General features: G+C 40.6%; 1 protein-coding gene across 1 annotated transcript; it reads left to right on the plus strand.

Moving 5' to 3' along the window:
* The first annotated feature begins 116 nt into the window (after positions 1–116).
* Positions 117–14,185, plus strand: LOC307120464 (uncharacterized protein). Its single transcript, XM_079807500.1, has 7 exons — positions 117–312; positions 12,178–12,525; positions 12,740–13,066; positions 13,228–13,437; positions 13,523–13,613; positions 13,711–13,764; positions 13,859–14,185. The coding sequence occupies exons 1-6, from the start codon at positions 255–257 to the stop codon at positions 13,748–13,750; spliced, it is 1,074 nt and encodes a 357-aa protein (XP_079663626.1). The 5' UTR covers positions 117–254; the 3' UTR covers positions 13,751–13,764; positions 13,859–14,185.
* The last annotated feature ends 1,320 nt before the right edge of the window (positions 14,186–15,505 follow it).

The following is a 15,505-nucleotide window of genomic DNA, read 5'->3' on the forward strand; positions in this document are numbered from 1 at the left end:
GCCAGCTTCTTTGTTTCTCTGTCATGCATTGGCTTTCCCCAAATAATCTTCAGTAGAAAAGGGAAGGAAATAGTTTCTAAATTTGTCTCATCCTGCTAAAAAATGACTTAAAGCACACAACATTAAGAGCTGTGATCATAATGTGACGGCATGAACTATAATAACAGATGAATGAATCTGCAACCCAATAGGTGTTCCTTTTTTTGTTTTTTTTTAGGACAAGCAATATTGTTTTGTGTCTTGTGTTAAAATGTATGCAAATTGAGAGCATGGACTTCAGACATTTACTGATCCTACTGCTGCACTTTCCAGGTAAGATTCTTATTGTGAGCAATCAGATTTGTTTTGTTGTTTGCCAAATTAATTCAACTGTATGAAGGTTTTTCTACACATTTCCATGGAAGAGAATTACTTCATGCTTGTACAGTGTCATTGGACTGCAGCCATAAATATGCTGTAAAAGGGCGTAAGCCCATTGTATGAAATGCTTGAATGTGGACACACTTGTGTATTACTGTCTGAACAGGAAGGTTTCAGGTAAAAATTTTACAATGTTAAATAATTAAAATGAATGCATGGGCATCTTCCCTGCTGCCGTAGCAGTTTCAAATGATATAAAACTGTGTTTGTATAGTGTTTTTCTTAAAATATAAAACATTTTGCCCTATGTGACGTTTGTTTTTATATTGTTTCTTTATATTTGTCAATAGACATGTTTGTCTTAATTTTTATATACTATATGGTATATTTTATTATTTTCTCTTGTTTGTACACCTGAATTATCCTTAAAGGAACACGCCGACTTTTTGGGATTTTAGCTTATTCACCATATCCACCAGAGTTAGATAAGTCCATACATACCATTCTCATCTCCGTGTGTGCCATAACTCTGTGTGACGCACCCACCGGTAGCCTAGCTTAGCACAAAGACTGGAGGTAAACAACTACAGCTAGCCTATTGCTCAAAAAGTAACAAAATAACGCCAACATTTTTCTATTTACATGTTGTGATGATGTGTATTGTTACATCATGTACTAAGACCGACGGAAAATGAAAAGTTATGGGACGCACAGAGATGAAAATTTATCTAACTCTGGGGGATATGGTGAATAAGCTAAAGTCCCAAAAAGTCGGCGTGTTCCTTAAATTATCAGTAGTAGTTATCAGTGTATGACAAGTTGTGGTAATAAAGTAAAATATTTCCTTGCGGCTCAATACATATTAAAGGCACAATATGTACGATTTTTGGATTAAAATATACAAAACCCACTAGAACAATGTTATATATTTTGTTGACTTGTGTACTATATTATACCAAAGGTTTAAAAGAATGTTTAAAGGAAGTGGACTTCCTTTAAATCCAGAGAAAGCAATTTTAACCAGGACATGGACCGTGTCCGTGCGTCATCTATCAATGACGTCATACCCGTGTTACCCTCGATTTTGTTTTATTTTATAATAACCATGGAAACACCAAAGATTTAATATATGATGTGTTTTATTAGACAGGTGAGCAAATGTTTGGATACATTCATTGACAGAAAACAAATCATTGTTATGTAGCTCAACACAGTTTAAATCTAATTTTCTTGATTTACCACGAGTAGCATGTTTTACCATGCCTAGTATAGATCTAGCAGTGAGCAACAAGTGTCTCATAGTAGCCTCCGAGTGAACACACAGAGTAGCATTCAACACAACTTTCAACACTCTCAAATGTATCGAATATGATAAAAACAGCGCTGCGTTACCCCACATGCACATGAGTGGTAGAAGCGGAAGTGGTTGTCTGTGGCATAATAAAAACTCTGCTGCTCTCGAGCCGTGTTACGTAAGTGAAGTAAAGTCAACTTTATTTATATAGCGCTTTTAACAATGCAGATTGTTTCAAAGCAGCTTTACAGTGTTAAACAGGAAAATAATGCAGCATCATTTTATTCAGCCGTTTCTCCATTCTGGAGAAAACGGTGATGTCATCAGTTCATTTCAATTATCATACAGTGACAGTGTGGGCTTTAGATCAGTAATTAGATCAGTAATTTAGTTTATATGGTTAATTTAGTTTAATAATTAGATTTATTTCGATATTTAGTTGAAAAATATTGAAAAATTGAGTGTCCCCAACTGAGCACGCCAAGCCAGAGGCAACAGTGACAAGGAAACCAAAACAGCATCAGGTGACCTAATGGAGAAAAATAAACCTTGGGAGAAACCAGGCTCAGTCGGGGTGCCAGTTCTCCTCTGGCCAATTAACAAACAGCGTATGAATATTATTTTGGAAACTTTACAGCTCAGAGGTCATAATAGATCGGAATATTCGAAGGATCGGAGGCAACACGCCGGAGACGGGTTTATTGAGGATGACATATCGATTTAAGTATTTTTAAATTGTAATATTCGAACAATTGGAGTCATCATGCTGGAGGCGGGTTTATTGAGGATGCCGTGTCAATGAGGCAGTTTCAGGGGGAGTCTAATTGACACGGTCTCTGCAGACACTTCAGGGTCATGAGTTGGTCTTGTCTGAGCGCAGGTCCACCATCTGATCTGGATACGGCCCGGATCCGGCTGACTGCAGTAAACCTCGGGATAAAACAGAGAGACTATCATTAGCGTAGATGCCATTCTTCTGATGATGTAACGAGTACATCAGGTGTTATTGGAAGTGTTCCCGGTTCCGGCTGACCTAGTTAATGCAGCCTAACAATCATTTAATTGAAAAGTGTTTTATGTGTATGCCATAGTAAAGAGATGTGTTTTTAGTCTAGATTTAAACGTACAATGTAAGGAAGACTGTTCCAGAGTTTAGGTGCTAAATAGGAAAAGGATCGACCACCTGCAGTTGATTTGGATATTCTCGGTATTATCAACTGGCCAGAATTTTGAGACCGCAGTTGACGTGATGGGGTATAATATGTTAAGAGCTCACTCAAGTATTGGGGAGCTAAACCATTTAGTGCTTTGTAAGTAATAAGCAAGATTTTAAAATGTATGCGATGTTTAATAGGCAGCCAGTGCAGTGTTGACAGAACTGGGCTAATATGGTCATACTTCCTGGTTCTAGTAAGAAGTCGAGCTGCTGCGTTTTGGACCAGCTGGAGTTTATTTATTAAGCGAGCAGGGCAACCACCCAGTAGAGCATTACAATAATCTAGCCTTGAGGTCATGAACGCATGAACTAACTGTTCAGTATTTTGCATTGAGAGCATGTGCCGTAATTTAGATATATTTATAAGATGGTAGAATGCAGTTTTACAGATGCTAGAAACGTGGCTTTCAACCGAAAGATTGGCATCAAAGAGCACACCCAGGTTCCTCACTGACGACGAGGACTTGACAGAGCAGCCATCAAGTGTTAGACAGTATTCTAGGTTACTACTTGTGGAGCTTTTTTGTCCAATAATTAAAATTTCCTTTAATCTTGTGAATTGGTAAGTTTCTTCAGGGCGTGAAGAATTATAGAGCTGAGTATCGTCAGCATAACAATGAAAACTAATGCCATGCTTCCTAAAGATATCTTCCAGTGGTAGCATGTACAGGGTGAAGAGCAGTGGTGCTAGCACTGAGCCCTGCGGTACTCCATACTGAACTTGTGATCGGTGTGACATCTCTTCATTTACTGCAACAAACTGATAACGGTCACATAGGTATGATTTAAACCATGACAAAGCAATTCCACTAATACCTACATCATTTTCGAGCTATTCAAAAGAATGTTGTGGTCGATAGTATCAAATGCAGTGCTAAGATCGAGTAACACTAATAGAGAGATACAGCCACGATCGGATGATAAGAGTAAATCATTTGTAACTCTGATGAGAGCAGTCTCAGTACTATGATACGGTCTAAATCCTGACTGAAAATCCTCACAGAAACCATTTCTTTCTAAAAAGGAGCATAATTGTGACGACACTGCCTTTTCAAGTATTTTTGACAGAAAGGGTAGATTTGAGATTGGTCTATAATTGACTAATTCCGTAGGATCAAGTTGCGCTTTTTTAATAAGTGGTTTAATAATAGCCAACTTAAAAGTTTTCGGTACATATCCTAATGACAAAGATGAATTAATGATATTAAGAAGAGGATCTATGACCTCTGGTAGCATCTCTTTTAATAGCCTAGGCGGTATAGGGTCGAGCATACATGTTGTTGATTTTGATGATTTAACGAGTTTAGCCAATTCTTCTTCTCCTATAGCAGTGAATGAGTGTAATTTTTCCTCAGTGACACTACAATGCTAATGTGATACTGTAGTAGACGGCTGCATGGTTAAAATTTTCTTCCTAATATTATCAATCTTACATGTAAAGAAGTTCATAAAGTCATTACTGCTGTGCTGTTTACAAACATCAGAAGTTGAAGTTTTATTTTTGGTTAATTTAGCCAGTGTATCGAATAAATACCTAGGGTTGTGTTTGTTTTCTTCCAAGAGAGTCGAGAAATAAGCAGATCTAGCAGTTTTTACGGCCTTTCTGTATGCGATCATGTGCTCTTTCCACGAATTACGAAAGATCTCTAGTTTTGTTTTCTTCCAGCTGCGCTCCATTTTTCTGGCTGCTGTTTTAAGGGCCAGAGTGTGCTCGTTGTACCGGGGCCTTGGACTTTTTTCTTTAATCTTCTTTAAGCGCAGGGGAGCAACTGTGTCTAAAGTACTGGATAAGAGAGAGTCAATAGTTTCTGTTGCAACATTGAGTTCTTCTAAGCTATCTGGGATGCTGAGGAGATGATACTGATGAGGAAGTTTATTTAAAAAGCAATCTTTAGTGGTGGCAGTGATTGTCCTGCCATTTTTGAAGCGAGGGGACGGCTTTGGAGCCTTAGCTAAATTAAGTATAAATGATACTAGGTAATGATCTGAGATGTCATCGCTCTGCTGCAGAATTTCAACGGTATCAACATTTATTCCATGTGACAATATTAGGTCTAAAAAAACCAAGATGGCGGCGCGAGTAGATCGCGAGGCTCAGGTTCTCTCCAGATTCTGCAATTTTGCGGTATTTTTCTTGTTCATCTCGGGTCTGTTCGTACAGAACAGTTGTGCCTTTACAACGTACACCTGCTGTGAGCTTTTGGATATTGGTTTGCGAATTTCCGACAGTTTTATGGACAATCTTCGACTCCTCCCTGAGATCGCTAGGACACCCGAGGCGATGCGCTCTGCCCGGCCGGGCGGAAGTGCTAGAAGGCGGCGCTGTGATCGTAAACAAAGGCGGGGTAAGCGTGGAGGACTAAGAGCTAAGCTAAGGCTAACTCCTTACCGGCTCTCTTTACCCAGAATTTTCCTTGCCAATGTACGATCGCTAGTGAACAAAATGGAGGAGATTCGACTCAGCATCACACACAGTAAGAAACTTTTAAACTGTCACGTCATAATCTTCACGGAAACCTGGTTAAACAGCGGAATACCGGACACCGCTATTGAGCTAGCGGGACGCCACACACTCCGGGCGGATAGAACACTAGATGGCTCCGGTAAAACCAGAGGCGGTGGATTGTGCATTTACATTAACAAAGCTTGATGCACAAACTCTGCTATTGTTGGGAGTCATTGTTCAGCTAACCTTGAGTTTCTCATGGTTAAATGTAGACCGTTTTATCTACCGCGGGAGTTCACTTCCACCATTATCACTGCAGCCTATATTCCCCCGGATGCTGATGCCAAGCTTGCTATGAAAGAACTTCACGCAGCCATCAGTAAACAACAGACTGATCACCCGGAAGCTGCGTTTATTGTTGCAGGTGACTTTAATCACACAAACTTAAAGTCAGTGCTACCCAAGTTTCACCAGCATGTTTCCTGCCACACCAGAGGAAACAAAACCTTAGATCATGTTTACACAAACATTGCTGGAGCTTACGTTGCGACACCCCTCCCCACCTGGGACAGTCAGACCACCTCTCTTTGTTCCTCAGCCCCAAATATTCACCCCTCATCAACCGTGTGAAGCCATCAGTAAAGACCATCAAGGTGTGGCCTGCGGGGGCAGATTCCACACTCCAGGAAAGGTTTCTAAACACAGACTGGAGTATGTTTGCTTCTCAAGCCACCAGTGGCGCTCACACGGACATTGACTCATACACTTCTTCTGTATTGGATCATATCAATACCACCATTGACAGTGTTACAACCCAGAAACAGATCACCACATTCCCAAATCAGAAGCCTTGGATGAACAGGGAAGTTCGACTCCTGCTGAAGTCACGCAATACTGCCTTCAGATCAGGAGATGCACAAGCCTACAGTACATCCAGAGCAAACCTGAAGAGGGGCATCAAAAAGGCCAAGCACTGCTACAAGCTAAAGATAGAGGGACACTTTTCCAACTCTGACCCTCGACGCATGTGGCAGGGCATTCAGGCCATCAGTGACTACAAACCCACCCACTCCACCCCCGCAGCCACTGATGTCAACTTCCTGAACGAGCTAAATTACTTTTATGCTCGTTTTGAAAGAGACAACAGAGAAACTGCCACCAAGCTCAAACCCTCAGCTGACCACCCACCAATCACACTCTCCTCCACAGATGTCTGCAAGGCACTGAGCCGGATCAGCGCACACAAGGCTGCTGGACCAGACAACATCCCTGGACGTGTTCTCAGGGCATGTGCGGAGCAGCTCGCTGGGGTTTTTACGGACATTTTCAACCTGTCTCTAGCCCAAGCAGCTGTACCAACATGCTTCAAACGCACTTCCATTGTGCCAGTGCCGAAACACTCTAGCCCGAGGTGCCCTAATGACTACCGCCCTGTAGCACTCACACCCATCGTTATGAAGTGCTTTGACCGGCTGGTCCTAGAACACCTAAAATATTCTCTACTATCCACATTTGACTCACACCAGTTTGCCTACCGCAGCAATAGGAGCACAGAGGATGCAGTTTCCATGGCACTGCACTCTGTGCTCACCCATCTGGACCATAAGAACACTTATGCACGCATGCTGTTTGTTGACTTCAGCTCAGCATTCAACACGGTCATCCCAACCAAGTTAATAGCCAAACTTGGAGACCTGGGCATCAACACTTCAATGTGTAACTGGATTTTGGACTTCCTAACTGACAGACCCCAGAATGTTCGATCAGGATCCACCTGCTCCATATCCATCACACTCAACACTGGCGTACCACAGGGCTGTGTGCTAAGCCCGTTTCTCTACTCCCTCTTCACCGCCGACTGCAAGCCTGTGTATGGATCTAATTCTATCGTCAAGTTTGCGGACGACACTACGGTGATTGGGCTCATCAGCAACAACGATGAGACTGCCTACAGGGAGGAGATCCAGCACCTGGCCACATGGTGCACCGAAAATAACCTGCTCCTCAACACCACCAAAACGAAGGAGCTCATCGTGGACTTCAGGAAGGAGTCAAGAGGCACACACGACACCATCCACATCAATGGAATGGCTGTTGAGCGTGTCTCCAGTTTCAAGTTCCTGGGGATCCACATCTCGGCGGACATGTCGTGGACGACCAACACCTCCAGCCTGGTCAAGAAGGCTCACCAGCGCCTCTTCTTCCTGAGGACACTGAGGAAGAATCAGCTCTCCTCGGCTATCCTGGTGAACTTCTACCGCTGCGCAATAGAAAGCATCCTGACCAACTGTGTGGCAGTATGGTATGGGAGCTGCTCTGTTGCGGAGCGCAAGGCACTGCAGCGGGTGGTGAAAACTGCCCAGCGCATCACAGGAACTCCACTGCCTGCCATCGAGCACATCCAGAGGAAACGCTGCCTGCATCGAGCTCGCAGCATCCTCAAGGACTCCTCTCACCCAGCCCACCGACTGTTTTCTCTCCTGCCCTCCGGCAGGCGTTTCAGGATCCACCGGACCAGAACCAGTAGACTAAAGAACAGTTTTTTCCCCAGAGCTGTCTCTTTACTGAACTCAAACCCCCGTTGATCCACTTCCCTCATAAACTGCTAACTCTCCTACCTCACATCTGCCTTCACTTTGTTATTTGCACTACCAACTCTTTATTACAGTAACAACTGTTTACTTATGCATTCTGCACTACCATATCTTAACTGGATTATGCTCATTTGCACTGCCGACTGTATTTATAGTACCAATGTTTACATTTGCATTTTGCACCGTACTTCTAACTGTAATATGCAACCACTTTCCACTGCACTTTTACACTTTTTTTCTGATAGCTCTGTCCATAATTTATTGCACTACCTTAATCCACTGCTATATTCCTCATCTTGCCAAACATATTATTGTATACCTCTAACTGTAAAAATTCTGTTTAAAGTACTAGCCATCTGTATATTATATTCATAGTACATATTCACCTGTAAATTCTGTTTATAGTAATAGCCATCTGTATACTAATTCACTGTACATACCTGTAAATTCAGTTCTGTTTATAGTAATAACCATCTCTCTATTTATACATATTTATATATATTCAGTATATTTCCATGTCCTGCACTTATGCAACCATTGTATATCCTGCACTTGCTGCTATTGCACTTCTGGTTAGACCTAAACTGCATTTCGTTGCCTTGTACTTGTACTTGTGTAATGACAATAAAGTTGAATCTAATCTAATCTAATCTAAAATATGATTATGGCGATGAGTGGGTCCTGACAAGTGTTGCCTACCTCCAATAGAGTTTAGAATGTCTTTAAATGCTAATCCCAATGCATCTTTTTCGTTGTCTACATGGATATTAAAATCACCAACAATTAGTACTTTATCTATGGCCAGCACTAACTCTGATAGAAAATCAGCAAATTCTTTGATAAAGTCTGTATTATGCCCTGGTGGCCTGTATACAGTAGCTAATACAAATGTTAAACGGGTTTTATCATGTACACTACATAACGTTACATAAAGCACCAAAACTTCGAAGGAATTATATTTGAAACTAGACTTCTGAATAATACTGAAGATATTATTATAAATTACAGCAACCCCTCCCCCTTTACCTTTCAGACGTGGCTCATGTTCATAACAATAATCTTGGGGGGTGGACTCATTTAAAGTAATGTAGTCGTCAGGTTTTAGCCAGGTTTCTGTCAAACGCAGCACATCTAAATTATTATCTGGTATGATATCATTAACAATAAGCTCTTTTGGGGAAAGGGATCGAATATTCAGCAACCCAAGCTTTATCAATTGTTCATCTGTATTATATATGTTGTTTATTTGTTGGACATCAATTACATTTTTACTGTTGAATGGTTTTGATGTTTTTTTGTATTTACTAATTCGGGGAACAGACATATCTAGGTGAAAGAGTTTCTATGTGCTGGGATTTATCTGACTCCGGTGACGTGAGACAGCTAGCAGACGGTCGGTTTAGCCAGTTTGTCTGCTTCCTGACCTGGGCCCTAGTGAGTCAAGGTTTAGCTCTAAGACTATGTGCCAAATTACTAGAGAAGAGCGGAACCACCCCAGGAGGGATGGATGCCATCCTTCTTCAACAGGTCAGGTCTGCCCCAAAAACTTTTCCAATTGTCAATGAACCCTATGTTATTTTGCGGACACCACTTAGACAACCAGCCATTGAGTGATGATAGTCTGCTAACTATCTCATCACTCCTTTTTACAGGGAGCGGTCCAGAACAATAAACAGCCTCTGACATCGTACTAGCGAGCTCACACACCTCTTTAATGTTAATTTTGGTGATCTCCGACTGGCGAAGTCGAACATCATTAGTGCCGACGTGAATAATAATCTTAGAGAATTTACGATTAGCTTTAGCCAGCACTTTTAAATTTGCTTTGATGTCAGGCGCTCTGGCTCCTGGTAAACATGTTACTATGGTGGCTGGTGACTCTATTTTCACGTTCCGTGTAATAGAATCGTCAATGACTAGGGCACTTTCAACAGGATACTCAGTGGGTGCTTCACTGAGAGGGGAGAACCTGTTTGATGATCTAACCGGAACAGAAAAGTGATTTTTTGATCTGCGACTATGCCGTCTCATTGTCACCTAGTTTCCCTGCTGCGGGGGCCCTGCAGCCGGAACCGAAGAATGTACAGAGTTCACTAAGCTATTCGCATCCAAATCAGTATCTAAAGCTGTTACATTCCCCCTACTCTCAGATAAAGTATGGATGCGTGTTTCTAATTCTGAAATCTTCTCCATCAGCCTAACTATCTCCTTACATTTATCACATGTGAAGCCCTGTTCGCCAGCGGAGAAGCCTACACTGAACATGCAGCATGCCGTGCAAGTGACAATGACAGGAGATGACATGACTTACTGTGTTTTAGGGCTGTCAAAATTGCTCAAAAATGACGTTCAAATATTCCCTCTAAAAAAATATGCATGAATATTCGAACTATTCAAACATCTGGTTGCGCATTTTATCAATGACGCGCATTATGTCAATAACAGGACAAATGAATACAAAGAGACATAACTACTTATATAGGTAGTCTATTTAAGTTTAAACATATTTGACAACGTATTACCTACCCAAAAACAAGTAAATCAACTAATGGCTAAAGACCGCAGACCTCACTCTCTCTCGCCCTCACGCTCTCTGCGCATAACGGTTTAAATGAACAAACACATTTTGAGAGCTGATCAAGAGTTTTGTGCAAGCAATTTAAGGTCGCGACTCTTGTCCCAAATATAGCAGGCTTCATTCAGTGATTGAAACAAATCTTAATATAAGTTTTACAGCATATTATTGAACGCTCCGAGCGAGCTTGAAACGGTAAATAATCAAACCAGTGTAAGCGGTGCATTTATCCTTTATTCATGCAATATCTATTCAGTCAGTACCTCGGTTCCATTGCTTGACAGAACTCCAGCCTGCCCCATCCACGACACTGATCGCTCTCATGTCCTTACAAATGAACAAAATTAATTTCTCCATTATGGCCTCTTGTCGTGTTGCAGACAGAGAGCTTGTGGCGGGTGATGCAAAGTAAGGGTGGTCCAGTTTGCACATACAAATTAGTTGCTTATATTTACAAAACGAGCCTACAAAAGCATAAAAAAGCCCGTTTAATAAAGAAAAGTTCACGAAACTAAGTGAAAACTCACTAAAGTGTTTAGTGAAATTAGGAAACATTTAGATATCATAAATTGAGTTGTATAAGTTAACATTACATTTCTACATACATTTTGTTCTCATGTCACAAGTAATATCAAGGTTTATTTTGATCTGTTTTACATGATTATTTTGTAGTGTTGTTTTCGGTGAAGTGTACTAAAATAAATATCGTCACCTGTGTACATTAGCCCACTTCTTCTCGACGCTTTTTCCTGATAGTTTATAGAACAATTACTCTGAGTCGCCATCTGTCGTTTCAAAGAAAAGCACAACGGCGAGCACGTCAAGTATAAACACCTCGTCCGTTTGGGGAGGAGCGTGCGCTGTCAGCGGAGGCTCGCGCTGCGGAGACAGGCCAAAGTACACAAGGCTTCAGGCGCGCTAGCCCCCACTCGCAAAGCAGACAGCCACGCCTCTACTACCGCGGGCGTTTTTTTCCCCACATTTTTTTATTTATTCGAATATTAATTTTCACCTTCGAAATTCGTTTTTTAAAAACTATTCGAATATATATTCGAATTTAGAATATTCGTTGACAGCCCTACCGTGTTTGTTGATTAAACCAACTAACCACAATTGTTTGCTGGACACTATTTACTAATCCAACTAATGAACTCAGAAAACAGGAGACCCGGGTGCAGAGATGACAAGCTAACAGGCTAGCGAAATGCTAACGTGTGATGGTGATTTAGATTAAAAGCTAGCGATGTCAAATTTAACGTGATAGGCAATATTTAAACAATATATGGTGATGAGTTAAGTTATATATAGCAGTAGAACAAAGAAGGCAAGCAAGGCTGTACAGAGCTACAGGCAAGCAAGGCTGTACAGAGCTACAGACCGGCAGGAGGCAAACAGGAGACAGCAGCAATCGATCGGACAGGACGTAATACTGTTCTATAACAAAAGTTCAGTAAGAGCTAGTTCCTCTAATCCTGTCAATCATTATGCAATAGTATAAAACCACTGCTTGCCTCACTACTATGACAGCTCACTGAGGTTGTGGTGTCTGCCACTGCATTTCCAGTTTTTGTTCCCAGAAGAGATACTCTCTCTATAGCTCGGATAAGCAATCCAAATCTGTTTATCTGCAATTATCTCATTTTCAAATTAAGTGTACTGAAATACATCTCAATGTACTGTTTTCTTGTTCAGGCTCTCTGGCACTGGACCTCCTGCCTGTGATTTGTAGTCAAGAGAGTATTTGTGCTGTGAAGGGGTATCAGGTGACACTGAAGTGCTCTTACTCCTACATCAACTTCAAAACTGTGTTCTGGTTCAATCAGAAACAGAGTTCAAACTGGAGAAAGAAAGATGAACCTGAAGATTTGTCTTTAGACTTGGACTACTCAGGACGGGTGAAGCAGGAGGTCGTAAACAACCATTCAACACTCATGATTTCAGACCTGAGAGAGAGAGACTCTGGAGAATATCAGCTCATGTTCATCATGGAGGATGGAGTTGAACGTCTCAGCTCAGACGCCGTCAGTCTAACAGTCACAGGTGAAACTGAGTCTAGATTCCGGTCACTTACTTGTGTCAATCAGCACAGATGCTGGCAGCTATTCCTGTTCTCTTGATAGTACCCTTAAACATCTTTCCTTTTCTGTGTGTGAGTGTCAAATGATACACACAATGGGGTACTGTTTTCTCATCCGTGTGTATATTTAAACATGTATTTAAGTAAGTGCGACATGTTAATCTGTGACTCTTTCAGGCATTTCTAATGGTAACTGCTGGGATGTGACTTACACCTCTAGAAGAGTCTGTGCTGTGATGGGCTCAACAGTAAAAATTTCCTGCACATACTCACATCCCTCTCGTTATACTGTAAGTAAAACATTCTGGCATTACGCACCATTTGGTAACTTCAAGGATCTGCGTGAGGAGCATCAGTTTGCTGGCCGTGTGGAGTACGTGGGGAACACACTGAGAATCAAAGAGCTCAAGAGCAGCGACTCTGGAGAATATAAATTCAGGATCATCACTGACAGAACAGAAGGAAAATACTCTGGATCACCTGGAGCCGTTCTTACTGTCACAGGTACTGTAACTGATCAGATGTATTTGATAAGATTTTAATGAGAAGATTCAGACAATTTTCTGACATCAAGACTACTACTCCTTTTTATAAAGTTTTTGTTTTCCCTGTCAGGCAAAATCAATGTAAGGCCCAGCTTGAAATGCTTTAATTCTGTTTTTCAGATACACAGGTGATAAGCAGCCCAAACATTATATCAGAGCGACAGGAAGTGATATTAAGCTGCTCAACTAAATGCACTCTGAACGACAAACATACTTACATCTGGTACAAGAATGGACGGCAGGTAATGGATGGATTCACTAAAGACAACAAGCTGTACCTGGACTCAGTCAGCAATGAAGAGCTTCAAGAGTATTCCTGTCTTGTAGGAGGTAACACATCTCTCACGATACGTGTGCCTCAGTGTCAAATGATTGTTTATCTGATAGTCATGATTCACTTCTTTGTGTTTTGAAGATCCAGTGGACAGCGCAGCGTTCAGCCATTATACAGTCATTCTGCTGGTGTTTTTACCTCAGTTTCTCATAATAGTGGCTCTGTGGATGTGGTGAGTAAAACATCCAGTGAAATTCACAATTGCATGACGTACAGTGAATATAATAAAATTAATTCATATTATAAGAATGTGAATAATGATTCAACAGGTTTTTCATCAGAATGCATCTAATCTCAAAACCAAATTAAAAACTAAAGTAAAGGTAAGGAATTATGAATAGAGAATCTACTGTAAGAGATGCAATGCAAATACATTGATGTAAATGTATTTAATTACTTTTTATTTGTCTGTCTCAGAATCTGATGTTCCACATCTGTTCCGGCGGAGTGATGTCATTTTGAGATCACCTAACATAAGTCTTCATAATCAAACAAAATTAGAACAAAACAACAGTTCATGCAGGTTTATGTCAACCATTTCATTCCTCCTCCTGCTAAATGTAAGAAATGTAAGAAGAAGTGCTTTCATTAAAAAACATTTATTCTATAAAGATTGTATTTTGATCCGTCCTAAAGATGGGGCATAGCCTTTGTGTTCTGTTTATCTTTATTTTGATTACTTTATTCTTGTATTAGCGTGCACTTTCATATTTTATTTTACAATAAAAGAACTGCAACCACAGTAATTATGCCTGTTATTGTGGAAAATAATTAAATAAGTATTCGAAAACTGTTGATGAGATTTAAGGACAATGCAGCTTATTTACTACATTGCCTCTATGATCTGTGCTTAACTGTGTAGACAGTGCCACCTTCTGGTAAGAAATGATATATATACAGTATATATATATATATATATATATTCTCCGAAGGTTATGTGTTGAAACCTTACTACTGAACACAATTAAAATCGTACCCTGTTGATTTTTGAGTCTTTGCATTGTGCCACTAATATATTAGCTATTCTTAGCATCTTCCCATTATCCCGTACCTTCAGTAGAGTTCAGAAGATTGTGGGAATTAAGTCTTCTGGTGCAGTTGAAGGAACTTTTTTCATTTCTCTTAACTTCATTCCTTTTTACCATAGTTAATGAAAGACAAATGAGCACCCAAACTTGCTGGCCCCTTCTGTGCTTTATTTTGGCTAAAGACGATAACTGACTTCACTTTTCAAAAGTTTATTTTAGAGAAGAGGAAGGAAATAACATCAGCAATGTCAAAATGTCTTTTAAATATAGATAGTAGAAATGACACCCAATGGGAGGGTTTCACTTTCCTGCATAGTTTAGCTCCAACTCTTACACTCTAAAAAATGCTCGGTTAAAAACAACCCAAGTTAGGTTGAAAATGGACAAACCCAGTGATTGGATTGTTTTAAGCAAACATTTAAGCCAACCGCTGGGTTAAAACAACCTATTCATTGGGCTAAAACAACCCAATTGCTGGGTTTGTCCATTTTCAACCAAAATTGGGTTGTTTTTAACCCTGCAAGTGTATCAAACACACATGAACAAACTAATCAATCTTCAGGATTGCTAGAAATGTATGTTCACACCATGTCTTAATGATTGTAATAACACGATTCCAACCTGTAAAAAGCATTCACGTTTCTTTTAGAACTCATAATTACAACTTGCAAACTCTTGTACCATGTGACCTCTGTAACACGTGACCACTGCAGATTCATTTAGGCTTTGACAGTGTTGCCAAATGCATAGCTCTGAGTAGAATGTCACGTGTTGTTATCTCGAAATGATGGTAATTACGACATGGTGTGAAAAATATTGCAGGCATGTGAGTTTATAAGGGTTGGAGCTAAACTCTGCAGGAAAGTGGACTCGTGGACTAAACCGACACGCGCACACAGCAGCCACAAAACCGCAAGTGCACATGAAGAGTGATATTTGGGACAAGGCCAGAGCAGCGTGCACTATAAAGTCATAAAGTCCGATGGTTTTTGTCTGCCAATGTTCTCTATATTCATCAAATGAAAAAAGTAATCAC

This window comes from Gobio gobio, assembly GCF_949357685.1.
Source record: "Gobio gobio genome assembly, chromosome: 24".
NCBI classification, from domain to species: Eukaryota; Metazoa; Chordata; class Actinopteri; order Cypriniformes; family Gobionidae; genus Gobio; species Gobio gobio.